This window comes from Melospiza georgiana, chromosome 8 (genome assembly GCF_028018845.1).
Source record: "Melospiza georgiana isolate bMelGeo1 chromosome 8, bMelGeo1.pri, whole genome shotgun sequence".
Classification (NCBI taxonomy): domain Eukaryota; kingdom Metazoa; phylum Chordata; class Aves; order Passeriformes; family Passerellidae; genus Melospiza; species Melospiza georgiana.
Genome location: NC_080437.1, coordinates 19,052,921 through 19,069,512, shown reverse-complemented (window position 1 = coordinate 19,069,512; position 16,592 = coordinate 19,052,921). Strand labels below are relative to the sequence as shown.

Genomic DNA, 16,592 nt, shown 5'->3' with positions numbered 1-16,592 from the left:
AGTGGGGAATTGCTGTACTGAAGAGACTGAAGGCATCTGCATTGTCAGTAGCTCCAGCTCTGCTGCCATGAGGAAGCACATCTCCAGGGGCTGATCTAGATCCCTTTCTCACAGTGGACAAGAATCATTAAAGCAGCACAGTGTGTGCAGACATTCAGGATCAGGGCTTGGCAGAGGACAAGTCAGAGTACCACAGTTTAAAGCTTAGCATTGCTTTCAACCACAGGTCTGGTCACAGTGGGCAATGCACATGAGCAGTCACTGACAGTGATGGGGGATGATGTTGACGAAAACAAGGGAAAAATGGGAGAAAGGGGATGATGATCTCTCATCCTCACTGACTTTTCTGAGGTGTTAGCAGCACAGGCCTTACCAAGAGTCTGTGCACGCTGAATAGGAGCCATGGTAGAGCATGTCCCAAATAGTGCATCACTTCCAAATGATAATGGATTTTGACACCTGGCTAAAAGAGAACCTCAAAACCATCAGTGTGGCTTGTGCCAGGGTGATGGTGCACAGCATGTCAGAGTAGAGAACCAAATGCATTTCTTTGTCCAAGAAGGTGGCATTTCCCCATGTCACTGCACAAAACAAAACATCAATATGAATCATTTATGGATGTTTCCTCTCAGTTTATTGTAGCCAATAAATGCAATCATGACAGAAATTAGGTAATCTATCTGATTATGCATCTGATAACTTTAATTGCAACACTTAAGAGGTCAGAAGGCAGCTACTGAAGTGCTCTCTTATGAGATTTCCCCATATCATCGTGCTTCTCTGGGGTGTCAAAGCATCTGTAGGACACAATGCAGGGAGGTTTGGAGCAGGTGTTAGCCAGCAGCGACAAAAACAAAACATGGCTTTGAGGGGTCGTCCCTCTGCACCACATCATAGCGACAGAACTTCCTCTTGAAAACAACTTTACATTTCTTACTGTCATAATTAAAAGAAGTGGCAGAGCTGTCAGAGGCAAAGAGAAAGCAGATGTTAGCTTGAGAGCAATAAAAGATTCAATACTTCAGTCATTATAGCTTGAAATACTGCTCAGTGAGACAGGTCAAACCATGCCTAAGGGCAGCTGAGCTTGCTGAGTACCACACAGCTGCACAGAGCCTCAAATGATGCCCTGTGCGCTACACTGTGAAGATCTTCCAGGATGCTCAGAACTAGCAAAGGCACTGGTAGCACAGCACTCTGCAGTAGCATAAGCATGGGCTAGGCATCTTTCCTTTTTTCCTTTAATTTTTCATTATTTCCTTTTTCATTATTTCCACTTTGCATAGGTTGTGGTGGCTGCTCCCTGATAGACTGCTCCATCTGAATAAAGACAAAGATCATGGTCAAGGTATTTTGGGCTTTTGAGAAAGCAGGAGAAGGAAAGGAGAAGTGCTGGAGAAACACTTCAGAGCAGAGCCTTGTCACTCTATGTTCAGCATATTCACTGGGGAAAACTGCTTCAGGAAAGGGATTCAGATCACCAGAAGCTCTTTAGGGAAACCTCACCTAAGTCACCTACCCCCACTTCCGCAGCTAATGAAAAACAACTGTAGTGAAAGAGGGATTCACAAGTTCCTTTAAAAATTAAAGGCAAGCACCAACTGGATGTGCCTGGAAGGGCTTGTGTCCACTCCCAGTCAGCAGAAAATGAGGAAAAGCAAACACAGCTAAGGATACAATCGACAGCTGTATGTGGCACTCACTAGCTCTGTGACATGGGTGAGAAAAAGCTCTCTTGTACCCTTACAAACCCCTTTATCCCCAGCAATGGAAAGCTGTGGTCATCCTATAGGCAATGATGGTACCTAGAATTTCAAAATTACATGTCACAGCATTCCATTGAACGTTCATCACAGCTGCATTGGTAGCAATCTTCTGTCCTCTCAATGAATCCAAAGGGATACAGTTTTCCATTCCACATACAGCCTGCATAAGACAGCAGCAAAACAGATCAGGTTCTTTAAATTTCGACCTAAACAAAGAAGAGTTTAAAAATTATTTCAGCTATTTTGAAAATGGAATTCCAGGCAATAGTAAAGTACAAGGAATTGGGTTTTACTCTTTCAACCCCTGAATGAGCTCCATGTGCGGGAATAGCAGTGGCCTGCTTCCACCAGTTGCAGGAATATTGCTGCAACCACACGCAGCCCAGGGGAAGACTTTGTTTTTCCCCTACTTATAGAGTCTTGCTGCTGGAGTCCCCTGCTTGTGGTTTTCCAATGTCTTCACCCTCCCTTGTATTTTGTGCCCTTCCTGGCAGTTCCACAGAGCAATCAGGTCAGAGGATCTTCCTTGTTTCTACCTCTGTAGGGCCTCCCTGGAACCTGAAGTGCAAGAATGCAGGCTGCATCAGCCAGGGTCACCATGGTGCCCACTGCAACAAGGAAAGCCAGAAAGCTCTTCTGGAAAGAGAAAGAAGCAAATGGTAATTTCTCCCCTCTTATGAATCAACATATATTACAGGCACTGCTGCCTCCTCTGTAGAACCTATGCCATTGCTGAGATGCTCATCAAAGGCACTTCTTGATGTCTGTGCCTTTGGGATTATGTGAGCACAAATCACAGGAGAACCAGGCCATAGGACTTTGTTGGTCTATTTATCAGTACCTAACTGTTAATTTAGATTCTGCAAATACATTTGGAGACTTGAAGAGGTAGAACAGGACACAATTTGATGGATCAAAATGAAGAACAGAAAAAATACACAGACAAAATATGCACACGTTTTTTGTTGCAATAGGACAATATTTTAGTCTGTGCTTCAAATTTATAAGTTTTAAAAGCATAGTCCTGAATGGTTTTGCAAAACTATGAATGGTTTCACAAACATTTCTGAGGAAAGGATAAAAGCAAGGAAAGACTGTACAGCTTCTTGCAAAGAATTCCAATGCAAAGAGCAAAATTCACAGTAATCTTCCAAGAGGTGTCTTCCTGTCTTTGCATCTTACAGGTTTCTAATACAATATAGCCAAAATTCAAATGTGTAACTAGATGGTTTTGTTAAATGTTCTCCTTTGCTATTTTTAATAAAATACCTATCTGTATCCCCATTACAAAAACACTCAAACCAATCTAAACCTTTGACTTACCATTGTGGAATGCTTCGCTTCCAAAGAGCTCTAGGTTTCCTGCAAAAGCTGAAGTTCTTTATGTGGAATCAGAGAGCAAATACTTTATGCTGCCTGTATGTTGTGCAGTTCAAGTCTAGGTGGAGGGGGGAAAGCCTGCTCCATGCAATTGCAGGTATTGTGTAACATCCAAAGAAATCTCTGAAATTTTTCCAGCTGGCAATGAGAAAATGTTTGGTTTTGTAGAGCACCGACCTGGGTAAATTGCTGACTCCAGAAATACGAATTCCTTGGAAAAAATATGATTAGAAAAAATGCCTTTCTGATGGGAACCAAATATTGATAGCTAAGGTGTAGACAGCATTATCCAGCCAGGTGATTTTTAGGTGGGGCAGAAATGCATGCCAAATCCTGCCTGCCATCAGAGGGCTGGAACATGCTGAGTGGTGCATTTGGTGTTAATAGCAAATGGAGCTTCTGCCAGATCCTTGCATCCTCACTGTGAGTGCTGGGGTGTGCACTGAAAGATAACAAAGGTGCTTGGCCTCTACCAGGATCAAACCCTCTGAACACTGAGACCTCAGCTGAAGCTGGATCCCATTACAAGAATTCTCCTTCTTCTCCATCAAAATTAGATATAAGGTAACAAACTCATTTTCATAGATATTAGAAGAAATATTTTCTCACCTGATTTGTGAGGCTTGGCTAGGAAAAATATTTGGAATTCTGAAATACTTCAATGTCGCATGGCATAATTCAAGGCTACAACAAGCTGGATATTAGTCTTGATGTCTGCACTTCTCAGTGCTTCACACTAAAAAGTAATCTCTCAGGAAAATGCAAGTTCTTTAATTCATTAAATTCTTTATTTATACAAATAAAGTTTTTTAAAACGCATAAATTCTGAAAACCATATTTTCTCGAGATGCAGTTCCTACTTAGGTAGGAAGTCTTTGACCTCCATGCTCAAAATACAATTTCCCTTAGAAGCTCTGGTTGTTTTTTCTGTAAGCAAGAACTTTCCTTCAGGTGCATCAGCTGAGGCTGTGTTCTCTGTAATTTTGACATGAAGTAGCATAAAACCAGAAAAGTCATTCAGGACAAACTTCAAAACTGTTCCTCTCCTGCAGAACAAAAAACCCTTTCAGGCAAGACTTACTTTAGATGGTTAAGCAACATCAGAACGTTTGTATTCACATGCTCCATTTAGAGGAATGATGGGATGGAATCATTGAATGGCTGTCAAGATTTTAAGAAGGCACATGTGAAAGTCTATACTGGAAAAAGCTGAGCTGACTCTTCAGTCTGGCCTCTCACATTTCTCATCTTTACAGGAACCAGCTGTACAGAAACACAGAGCTATGCAGGCTGATACCCAGTCAGCAGCACAGAGTACTCTAAAAGGTGAAGTATGTAATTCCAGTGCCTGCAAAATACTTGGATTTTTCCCCCAAACCAAGGTATGTTACTTGCAGATCTTAGAAACCTTTTAAAAAAGTTCATAAGCAAATCACCAAAGCCAGACAAAATACATCCTTTAAACCTTTCTGATTCTAATAATGGCTCACAGAGACAGATTGTCTTGTGATTGATTGTCTTGTGAAGGAAATAACCCTGCTGGATAAATGTAGATTGACTCTTGATTTGGGGCCAAATGAGGATCCCTGCACTATGAATGCTCCCCTGTGTGTAACCTCATATTATTACAAGACAGCAGATTTGTTGTGATCATGGAACTTCACTGAACAATCCACTTGTTTTGGAAGGTGTCTTTCTTATCAAACCATGGAACAGTTAACTACAGACTGTTGTGGCTTTTTAATATCCAATTCTGAAGTGGAGGCCTCCATGTAGAGGAAACGTTTAACAGGGTTTTGTTGCTGTCTGGTCCCATATATGTGGGCAGATTTAGGACCCTAGGGATTTTGCCAGGTGGGAGATCTGATTTCCAAGCCCTGCTTTGAAGCTGAGCTTCGTTCCCCTGTGAATGTGGGGAGTTGCTGTACTGAAGAGACAGAAGGCATCTGCATTGTCAGTAGCTCCAGCTCTGCTGCCACGAGGAAGCACATCTCCAGGGGCTGATCTAGATCCCTTTCTCAAAGTGGACAAGAACCACTAAAGCAGCACAGTGTGTGCAGACATTCAGGATCAGGGCTTGGCAGAGGACAAGTCAGAGTACCACAGTTTAAAGTTTAGCATTGCTTTCAACATCAGGTCTGGTCACAGTGGGCAATGCACATGAGCAGTCACTGCCAGTGATGGGGGATGACGTTGATGAAAACAAGGGAAAAATGGGAGAAAGGGATGATGATCTCTCATCCTCACTGACTTTTCTGAGGTGTGAGCAGCACAGGCCTTACCAAGAGTCTGTGCACGCTGAGTAGGAGCCATGGTGGAGCATGTCCCAAATAGTGCATCACTTCCAAATGATAATGGATTTTGACACCTGGCTAAAAGAGAACCTGGAAAGCCTGACAGTGGCTTGTGCCAGGGTGATGGTACACACCATGTCAGAGTAGAGAGCCAAATGCATTTCTTTGTCCAAGAAGGTGGCATTTCCCCATATCACTGCAAAAAACTTAATGTCAATATGAATCATTTATGGATGTTTCCTCTCAGTTTATTGTAGCCAATAAATGCATTCATGACAGAAATGAGGTACTCTATCTGATTATGCATTTTGTAAGCTAAATTGCAACACTTAGGAGGCAGCTACTGAAGTGCTCTCTTATGAGATTTTCCCATATCATCGTGCTTCTCTGTGATGGCTAACACCTGTAGGAAGCAGAGGAATTCCACAATGCAGAGAGGTTTTGAGCAGAGGTCAGCCCACACGAGAATAGACAAAACATGTCTTTGAGGGGTCATTCTTCTGAACCACATCATAGTCGCAGCTCTTCTTGTTGAAGACAACTTTACATTTCTTTTTGTCGTAAGAAACAGGAGTGTGGAAGCTGTCAGTGGCAAAGAGAAAGCAAATGTTAACTTGAGAGCAATAAAAGTTTCAATACTTCAGTCATTATAGCTTGAACTGCTACTCAGTGAGAAAGTTCAACCATGCCTAAGGGCAGCTGAGCTAGCTTGAGCACCACATAGCTGCAGCTTCCAGAGTCTGAAATGATGCCCTGTGCACTGCACTGTGAAGATGTTCCAGGATGCTCAGAACTAACAAAGGCACTTGTAGCACAGCACTCTGCAGTGACATAAACATGGGCTTGGCAACTTTTCTCTTTTTTCCTTTATTTTTTCATTACTTTTACTTAGCATAGGATGTGGTGGCTGCTCCCTGATAGACTGCTCCCTCTGAATAAAGAGAAAGATCATCATTGAGGTATGTTGGGCTTTTGAGAAAGCAGGAGAAGGAAAGGAGAAGGCTGGAGAAATACTTCAGAGCAGAGCTTTGTCATTGTATGTTTAGCACATTCACTGGTGAAAAGCAGTTCAGGAAAGGGATTCGGATCACCAGAAGCTCTTTAGGGAAACCTCACTTAAGTCACCTACCCCTGCTTCCTGAGATAATGAAAGACAACTGTAGTGAAAGTGGGGTTCACAAGTTCCTTTAAAAATTAAAGACAAGCACCAACTGGATGTGCCTGGAAGGGTTTGTGTCCACTCCCAGTCAGCAGAAAATGAGGAAAGGCAAACACAGCTAAGTATGCAAAAAAGAGCTGTATGAGGCTTTCACAAGCTCTGTGACATGAGTGACAAGAAGTTCTCATGTGCCTTTACAATCCCATTTATCCCCAGCAATGGAAAGCTGTGGTCATCCTACAGGCAATGATGATACCAAGAAGTTCAAACTTACAGGGAACAGCATTTCATTACATCTTCGCCACAGCTGCATGCGTAGCAATCTTCTGTCCTCTCAATGTGTCCAAAGGGATACAGTTTTCCATTAATCATACAGCCTGCATAAGGCAGCAGTAAAAGAGAACAGGTTATTCAAGTCTTCACCTAAAGGAGACATCAACTCCTGAATGGGCTCCATGAGCTGGAAGAGCAGTGGCAACCTACCACCAGTGTTAATATTGCTGCAACCATACACAGCCCAAGGGAAGACTTTGTTTTTCCCCAACTTTTAACAACTTGCTGATGGATAACCCTATTTCTGTTTTTGCACTGTCTTTCCCCTCCCTTGTATTTTGTGCCCTTCCTGGCAATTCCACAGAGAGCCAAGTTACCACAGAGCAATCAGGTCAGAGGATCTTCCTTGTTCTTACCGTCTTTGGCCTCCCCTGGCTTGTGAATTTTACTCCAGCAGCCTGCATCACCCAGGCTCACTAGGATGCCCATTGCAACAAGGAAAGCCAGAAAGCTCTTCTGTAAAAAAACACAGGTCTCATGCCATGCATTTTAATCCTCATTGATTTGCTCTCTTTTTAAAAAGCTGTCACTGAACCTGAATCAAAATTAGAAATATCCTTATGTGTATTTGAAAATAGTGGAAAAGTACACTCCAGATATTTCCCTGCATTTTTCATTTAGGTGGGAAGATACAAAACAGCATGATATTACCGTGTCAGCAACATCACTCCCTGCCAAAATACAGTCTCTAAAACTCACACAAAACTTCAATGGTATTATAAACTTGAGAACCCTGCCAAGCTCTTGACAGTGCTTTATTTATTGCTTTTGAGTCAGCTTTGGATCTTTCTCTAGCAAATCTTTGTTGAGCATCCCATTGCTTCACTTCTGGGTAAAGCAATTGCTTCACATTTTGCAATGGAGAGGAGATCTCAGATCTAAATCTATTCCAGTAGGATTTTTGGCACAGGTGGCTGGTCAGGGAAGACAGAGATAAATATATGTCTTTGGGCAAAATTTGAGTGCTGAACATTGTACTTAGCATCACCTGAGCCATCTTGTCAAACCATGCAGACACAGTTGGGACTTGACACAGGACACACCTCCTTTTCTCTTGGGGGGGGGGGGGGGCAACAGCATCTAAAGAGGCTTTCAGCTACATCCCCTGGGACCTGCTGAACATCCAGAACTTCTTTAGAAAAGGTCTGCATGTCTTTGTAATGATTGTTTTACTGAAACAGAGGGACTAGAGAAGCAGGAGAGAGCACAAATTTATTTTGATGAGTTGCTCCAGCTGAATAACGTAAAGGAAAAGTTTCAGAATAGCCAGAGACTTAGAAGAGATGCAGGACGTTATTAAAATTTTTCTTGATAGCATTTGCAGACTAAGAGGAAAGGATTTGAAATTAGTAGAGCTTTCCAAGTTGCTGTTCTGAACTTTGGAAGATATTGCTGAGACTGTTGCTGCTTGAAACAGAGTTTAAAGTAGCAGTGAGAGGCTTGGCTTATTTGAATCACAATGCCGTAAGACATTGAAAGGTTCTGAGCCTCAGGGAGGAGGTGAGCCAATGAGAAACTCCTCTGTCTGCTGTGGAAATACTTGATATTTTAATCCTTGATTTCCTCCTTTATTATGGGACAGACATTTAAGGTATAGTGAAAGCAAGGAAGAGAAGGGTTTATGGAGTGGTCTGGGAAGGGGGAAATCCTTCATTTTCATTGTGGTTCTGTGACGTGGAGTTCCTGATGCTTTAGGCTAGAACAGAGACAGCTGTCATGCTGAGCACCACAGCCAGAATGAAAGAAGATAAAGGAAAAGACTGAAACTCCTAAAGTGTGCTATTCCATGGTGCCTGAGTTAGGTGTTTGCAAGAACACAGATATTCCATGCCATATCATTCCTGTCTTTATAAAAAATACAAGAAATTCCTCATGTGTTGTGCTGTCTTATGATAATATTTTATCTTTTTTCCCTCTAGCATTTTCCTTATGCTACTCCCAGAACTGCCAGTCACATGAGCTCAGACATGCTCATTTCTCTAAAGATCAAAATATAAGACCTTCCACTGAAAATGAAGACAAACATAAGGGCAAGTCTCTGGTGTTCAGTCAGGTTTCTGTATGTGCTTTATGCTGCAACAAGCAAGTGATTTGTCAGCTAAGTTACAGAAACTTGGCAATAAAGCTTAAACACAGAAAGAAGCAAATGGAAATTTCTCCCCTCTTATGAATCAACATATATTACAGGCACTGCTGCCTCCTCTGTAGAACCTATGCCATTGCTGAGATGCTCATCAAAGGCACTTCTTGATGTCTGTGCCTTTGGGATTATGTGAGCACAAATCACAGGAGAACCAAGCCATAGGACTTTGTTGGTCTATTTATCATTATCCAACTGTTGATTTAGATTCTGCAAACAACTTTGGAGGCTCGAAGAGTTAGAAGAGGACACAATTTGAGGGATCAAAATGAAGAACAGAAAAAATACACAGACAATATATACACACTTTTTTTCTTTGCAAAACAACAATATTTTAGACTGGGCTTCACATTTATAAGTTTTAAAAGCATAGTCCTGAATGTTTGCAAAACTCTGAATATTTTCACAAACATTACTAAGGAAAGAATAGCAGCAAGGAAAGACTGTACAGCTTCTTGCAAAGAATTCCAATGCAAAGAGCAAAATTCACAGTAATCTTCCAAGAGGTGTCTTCCTGTCTTTGCATCTTACAGGTTTCTAATACATTGTAGCCTAATTTAAAATATGTAACTAGATGGTTCTCTTAAATGCTCTCTTTTTGCAGTTTTAAAGCAAATACCTATCTGTATCCCCATTCCAAAACACTCAAACCAATCTAAACCTTTGACTTACCATTGTGGAATGCTTGGCTTCCAAAGAGCTCTAGGTTTCCTGTGAAAGCTGAAGTTCTTTATGTGGAATCAGAGAGCAAATACTTTATGCTGCCTGTATGTTGTGCAGTTCAAGTCTAGGTGGAGGGGGAAAAGCCTGCTCCATGCAAATGCAGGTATTTTGCAACATCCAAAGAAATCTCTGAAATTTTTCCAGCTGGCAATGGGAAAATGTTTGGTTTTGTAGAGCACCGACCTGGGTAAATTGCTGACTCCAGGAATTTTGAATTCCTAGGAAAAAATATGATTAGGAATAATGCCTTTCTGATGGGAACCAAATATTGATAGCTAAGGTGTAGACAGCATTATCCAGCCAGGTGATTTTTAGGTGGGGCAGAAATGCATGCCAAATCCTGCCTGCCATCAGAGGGCTGGAACATGCTGAGTGGTGCATTTGGTGTTAATAGCAAATGGAGCTTCTGCCAGATCTTTGCATCCTCACTGTCAGTGCTGGGGTGTGCACTGAAAGATAACAAAGGTGCTTGGCCTCTACCAGGATCAAACCCTCTGAACACTGAGACCTTAGATGATCCCATTACAAAATCTCTTTCTTCTCCACCATAATGTAAAATTCCTCTCAAATCAAAACCCTGCTGTTATTCCTGTGGAACTGTTCTGGCTTTGACCTGAAAAATTACAGTAGAGTGTTAGATCACTTTTGAATGTGCACTTTCCCAAGAAGTGAGAAACCTCGGAGTGATAATCAAGTACTCTGCTTTCTCTTGTTCCTACAACCTCTTTTCAGAAAGAACTATCCACCTGTGGCCCTACCTACATTTAAAATACTTCATTACAGATGCTGCCAAGCAACTTGAAACTCATTCCTGTGGGAGACTTATCAGCTACAGTCTAGCCTATGGTTATAAAGTTTAGAGACTGAAAAAATAAGGTGAATCATTTGGGACTTTATTTTTTTAGAGTAAATTAAATAGAGAGTTATATGCTTTTCAGATGGCAAGAAAAATTGTCATTTTTTCCTGTGCACTATATATATTATTATATATAATAATAATAACTAATTTGACCCAAAGAATTCAGCAGGAGCAAAATAAATTAAAATACAACACAACCGAATTCCTGGAGCTCCCTGGAGGAAATGCTAAATCTGAAGTCTGTGCAGGTTTGATAATTCTTTAGTAAGAAAGGCATAATTGATGAAAAGTTCCTAAGCATTCAATTGTCCAACTAAACACCTGACTTTTGGTTTTTTTCTGATATAATCACTACATTTTAAAATTTCAATTTAATGATAGTCATGTTTTCATTGGAAAATTGAATAAATATCCTTTCTCAGCCTTTGATTCTGGCATGGTAGATAACAGTACTTTGTCATCCAGCTCTTCATCTTGTCCATGTTTAGAGTGCGTTGAGTCAGCTTAAAACCTTTCTCAGCTGAGTACAGCAGTTTTCATCTTTAGTCCTGTAGCACAAATTTATTTTCATTCATGCCACCCATTTCTACACAGTCTCCAACCTGACAGTATCTCATTTCAAATCTGAATATAAAACAAGGTGTAAAAGCATGTAAGTGTTGTAGGAACAACCTCAGATAGTATGAAGGACATAATGCCATTCCTGTATATGTGTCCAGGCTCTTCATCAGCTGTCTTAAACTGAACCATATTGTTCTAGATAGCAGACACTTGCTTTCCGTCCCTAAATTCTTCTCAGGGGCACTGCAGTTAATACAAATTTTATGCTTTACAGAGTTTTTTAAAAATCCTATTTCTCCAAAATGAAAAAAAACCACAAAAAACTACCTAAAGCACGAACTAAGAAAGCACAGTTTATTTCACCATTAAGATGACCATACTTATTTATTATTTGGCACATTAAATATTGTTTGCAAACTCTATTTGTGATGATTGTGTATCTCTTGATATAAAGCTTTCATACACATGTAGAGAAATCATGGTTGATGTGCACCATTCTATGTCTTGTACCACTGTGAAGCCATTCCCATCCTTTCACTTGCTGTGTGCAGGCTTTGCTACCCCCAGGTCACCCTGGGCTGAACAGGAAATTTGGTGCCAGTACTTTTGTGGCTTTTTGATAGAGACCTCAAAGCAAGACTGGTTTTGCTTTCAAGGTTCTTGTTGGGCACGACACCTTATTCTTCTGCCAATGATTTCTTGCCAAAGATGCTGGGGCCCTGCCAGCTGTGCTGCGGGCTGTCTGCTGTAGGCTGACACTTCTGGGTGCCTTTCAGCCTCCTGCCTGAGCATACACAGATGTTGCTTTAAAAGAATTTAGTCCCTTCATAAAGTCTTAGATCTGGCTACATCTCCAGTGGATTCCTCTTTTCAATACAATTTTTTTTCCAGGATAATTGCTTCCATAGCACTGCACTAATTTTGCCAGAGTGTGCAGAGTTCTTAACAGAGAATTACAGGAAAAATGAGGAGGGCAGTGACCGGACAAGGGGTTATCATTCTAAAGTGAAAGAGGTTATGTTTAGAATTGTTATTGTGAAGAAGTTCTTTACTGTAAGTGTGGTCAGACACTGGCACAGGTTGCCTAGAGAACTTGTGGATGCCCCACCCCTGGTAGTGTTTAAGGTCTGGCTGGATGGAGCTTTGAACAGCCTGGCCTAGTGGAAGGTGTCCCTGCCAAAGGCCAGAGGTTGGAACTAGAGGATCTTTAAGGTGCCTTTCAACCCAAACCATTCTATGATTTGGTGTTCTTATTTTCCATCGAAAGAGCTGGTGTCCTTGTGGTAGGTTAATACTCAGTGAGAGAATAAGTTTTTTGCAAAGTTCCCTCCTGATTCTATGGAACTTACATACATCATGCAGATAAATATTTGCACATTAAGTCATGCAGATAACTAAACCTCCAATATGTTGGAAACACAATCTTTAGTTTAAATAGGTTTGAACCTACTTGAAGAAAGCTGGAAAACTCCCATTAATTTCTGCAGCCTTCAAACTAGATCTTAGGGCTTGGGTCAAGCAAAGCACTAATGTACATCCTTAGTTTGAGCCCTCTGGATAGTTCCATTGTCTGCAGTGGAGCCACTCTTTGGTCTCAAGCACATACTTGGTGCAAGGCTTTCCTGAGTCTAACCTGGAACATAAGTTCACAGCCATCCTGGCTCTATCTTCTTTATCAACTATGATACCTCAATTAATATGAGAAGTTTAATTTCTTGATCTGTTTGCAAAAGTGGAAAGGTAGCACTACTTCATCAGTCCTCTGAGTTTCAAGCTTTACAAAAGACTAAAGTAGAAAACCATGGGACTGTGATTCAGAACTTTTTTTTTTATTTCTTCATTCTGACTCTGAGTTGATACATGATTTTTGGTGACTCCTTTAACTGTCAGAGATTTCAAGTTTCAGAGCTTATGACGTAGAGGAATTCAGAAACCAGAGACAGCACAGAAGTCAAGTTTCCCTATTCCTGACAAAGTAGGTATTCCTACACCTCACCAAGGATCTCCAGAGTAATAATGCCTGTTCTCCAAGCCCATGATTTTACCACCAGACATGAACTTTCCAGATCAAAGAAGGATCAAACCGCGAATCAATGAAGCCATGTGTCCAAGTCCAGGTTCATTTATAGGGTTAGCTGTTGTGCTGTTTACTGCTTGCACAGCTTATTGCAGTAAATAACTTGAATCAATATAGCAAGATCTTTTTAGGTGACATGGATAATCATAGTTGCTTATTTCTTGCGCATTATAATTACTTATTTATAGGAAACCTGATTCTGAATTCCCTGAAATGAATAAATACACTAATAGGCAAGCAGTGTGTTCTGTCATTGCATTAACCAGCAATGAACACCAGGCAGAGGGGGAAGTTCCTCTGGAGATTTCAGACTCCTCTGCTGGTCCAGCAACAGCACATGTACTTCTAGCTATAGATACTCCTTTCTACACTGTGCACCAGAGTCTGAGGCATCTTCAAGCCCTGACATTGCTTGTCACCCCCAAGACTTTTTGCAGCCTGCAGATAATGCAGGTGCTGGGACTGTCTCTTGGAGAATGAGGAATTCTGAAAATTTCAGAGCTAAACAACCACATCTCTCTGCCTCTATATCAAGACATACAGCACTACTGAGCAAGAGAGCAAGGAGTGTCCAGGGAAATGAAGAACAATGCACAAATTGTGTTGGGGTTCTTTTCCATGGAATGCAGAAGCTTAGCTTTTAATTGTAATTTGACCTTTTTTATGTTTGCATCCTGTTCTAAGGTTATAAAAACATGTTTACTTTCTGTTAGCTATTGGGAAAGCTCGTGGTGGTATTCTCTTTACCTTGTAAATGTTTGTGAATAAGGCATGGCTTCATGGGTGTCAGAGACCTCAGCCCTGTACAGTCTTACATGTTCTGGTTCTTAATCTGCAGATTAGTCCCTGATGACATATGTGAATTTTGATAGCTTTATGTCACATAATCATTTAGAGAGTTCTGAGGGGATCAGCAAGATCTCCTCAGTGATTTTTCTTGCTGCTTGTCTCTAAACTTTATATGGAACCTGTCTACATTTCTCTCTAAAAGGAATTTTAGGATGAAATGCTTTTTGTAACCCTGTCTGAAATGTTTAGGACAGGACTCCTAGAAAGCAGATTTTTTGTTGTGCTATTCATAGTCCTCTTGGCTCAGAGACTGGTGTATCATAAATAAACAGCTTCCTCTAGGAACCACTCAGGTTCTATGTAGCTGCCATGCTGGGTTTTTTATGGAAACTGATCTGCAAGACCCCCAGACCTGAAGCTGCCCAATGCTAAGACCCAACATTTTGCAGCATCAGTGCACAAAGAGCACACAGATCTCATGTTTAATAATGCACACATTTCTGTGAAATTATCAACTGTTGCATTATCAGCAAAGGGAATTCACATGTCAGTGAATATGGAAAGTAACCAAAGGCAAGCTTTTCTGGCTGATGGAATGTTGTGGAGGAAGAAACTACAGCAAAATACTAAAAGGCTTTAAGAATAATTTTATATTTATGTTTATATTTATGTGAAACTAGGCTAGGCTAGTATATTTCTACTTGTCCTTTGTTAGTTCCTGTTTTATTATCAGTATATTAAAATTTAAATTCTTTAAATTCTACTAGGTTTGAAGGTTTGAGCCAGTTCAGTAATGGTGTCTTGTCCCAGAATCACAGAAAAATAGAGTTGAAAGGAGTATTATGATACTTTGCTTTTAGAAGTTTCGGTATGCCTTACCTAGCAATGTATTTCCAGTATTTGAATGTAGCCTTTAGATCAATATATAAGAACTTGGAGATCTTGCGTGTTTTTTCTTATTTGAGAATCCAAGTAAGATCAATCAGTGCCCTGGCTCCTCATGAGTTGTATCACTGTAGTTAAGTTCAAGAAATAAATAAACTCCATGTGCAAATATAAAGGTCTGATTATACCAATGGATTATTTAGTCACCACCTGGAAGAACAGGTCATTTTATTGTCATTTCCTTTCTTGTGATTTCATTTGTAATAAAGATCATATGAAATACAGTGGTATGACAAGGCTTTTTAATCCATTGGAAAAAAAATAGCAAGAAAAGGGGAAGCTACTGGGGGGGGGGTTAACCTCAAAAGGCCTAGGGAGAATTGAATACCTGTTGGGTGATTGGCACTGTGTATTTGTTCATGTTAGTGTGTTTTCTTCTAGCAGATCCTGGAATTCTGGCACGGGTTTACTGAGGCTCACAGTTTTAAAACTAAGGAGATTTTACTTGGCTCAGGGTAAGCTTTCACTTAGTTCAGTGAGAAAAATAGGAGGAAAGGGTCCCTTTTCACTCGCAACCCTGGGCACCAGGTGGGGCCGGCGCAGCGCTGCAGCGGGGAATGCCGTGCGCACACCCTGCTGCCGGCTCGGCTGCGCTCCCCGCCGCGCACGGCGGCCAAGCTCCTGTCCCGTACACGGCACGTCCCCTACAGGGCACCTCCTGTCCCCTACAGGGCACCTCCTGTCCCCTACAGGGCACGTCCCTTACAGGGCACCTCCTGTCCCTTACAGGGCACCTCCTCTCCCGTACAGGGCACGTCCCTTACAGGGCACCTCCTGTCCCGTACAGGGCACCTCTTGTCCCGTACAGGGCATGTCCCTTACAGGGCACCTCCTGTCTCGTCTCTCCGTGATGGGGGTCAGAGCCTGGACACAGCTGCGGCGGCCAGACCCGCACCCGCCGCGGGATTCCCGCGGAGAGGGTAGCACGGGGCGGGACGGGACGGGAGGGGAGGGGATGGGGTGGGACGGAACGGGACGGGACGGGACGGAGGGGACGGAACGGAATGGGACGCGACAGGCCGGGACGGGAAGCGCTGTGATGGGAGGGGACAGGACGGGAGGCGGTGGCTCCGCCCAACGGTCCGCGCGCGCGGCCTGGCGCCCCCTGCCGGCGCTGCGGTGCGCATGGGCGGGGCGGGTCACGTGACGGCGCTCAGCTGACCGCGCGCGGCGGCGGCGCCGGCCCAGGGAGAGCGGCGGGACCGGGCCGGGCCGGGAGCGGCACCGGCGGGAGCGGCACCGGCGGGACCGGCCCAGGCCGAGCGGCGGGACCGGGCCGGGAGCGGCACCGGCGGGACCGGGCCGGGAGCGGCACCGGCGGGACCGGCCCAGGGAGAGCGGCGGGACCGGCCCAGGGAGAGCGGCGGGACCGGGCCGGGCCGGGAGCGGCACCGGCGGGACCGGCCCAGGGTGAGCGGCGGGACCGGCCCAGGGTGAGCGGCGGGACCGGGCCGGGAGCGGCACCGGCAGGACCGGGCCAGGGCGGGCGGCGGGACCGGACCGGACCGGGCCGGGCCGGGAGCGACACCGGCGGCGGCCCCGCTGCTCACCGTCCTTCTCCCGCAG

At 43.1% G+C, this 16,592-nt stretch overlaps 1 protein-coding gene across 2 annotated transcripts; it reads right to left on the bottom strand.

The window, feature by feature from the left end:
- Positions 1-611: 611 nt before the first annotated feature.
- Positions 612-9,893, bottom strand: LOC131086407 (beta-microseminoprotein-like). 2 transcript variants are annotated; one of them, XM_058029411.1, is made up of 4 exons: positions 3,090-3,195; positions 2,303-2,402; positions 1,824-1,926; positions 612-963 (listed from the first exon to the last, which is right to left on the bottom strand). In XM_058029411.1, the coding sequence occupies exons 1-4, from the start codon at positions 3,090-3,092 to the stop codon at positions 834-836; spliced, it is 336 nt and encodes a 111-aa protein (XP_057885394.1). In that variant the 5' UTR covers positions 3,093-3,195; the 3' UTR covers positions 612-833. The 2 variants fall into 2 exon arrangements, with proteins under 2 accessions (XP_057885394.1, XP_057885393.1); XM_058029410.1 differs by lacking the exons at positions 612-963; positions 1,824-1,926; positions 2,303-2,402; positions 3,090-3,195 and adding exons at positions 5,667-6,022; positions 6,874-6,976; positions 7,289-7,388; positions 9,745-9,893.
- Positions 9,894-16,592: the final 6,699 nt, after the last annotated feature.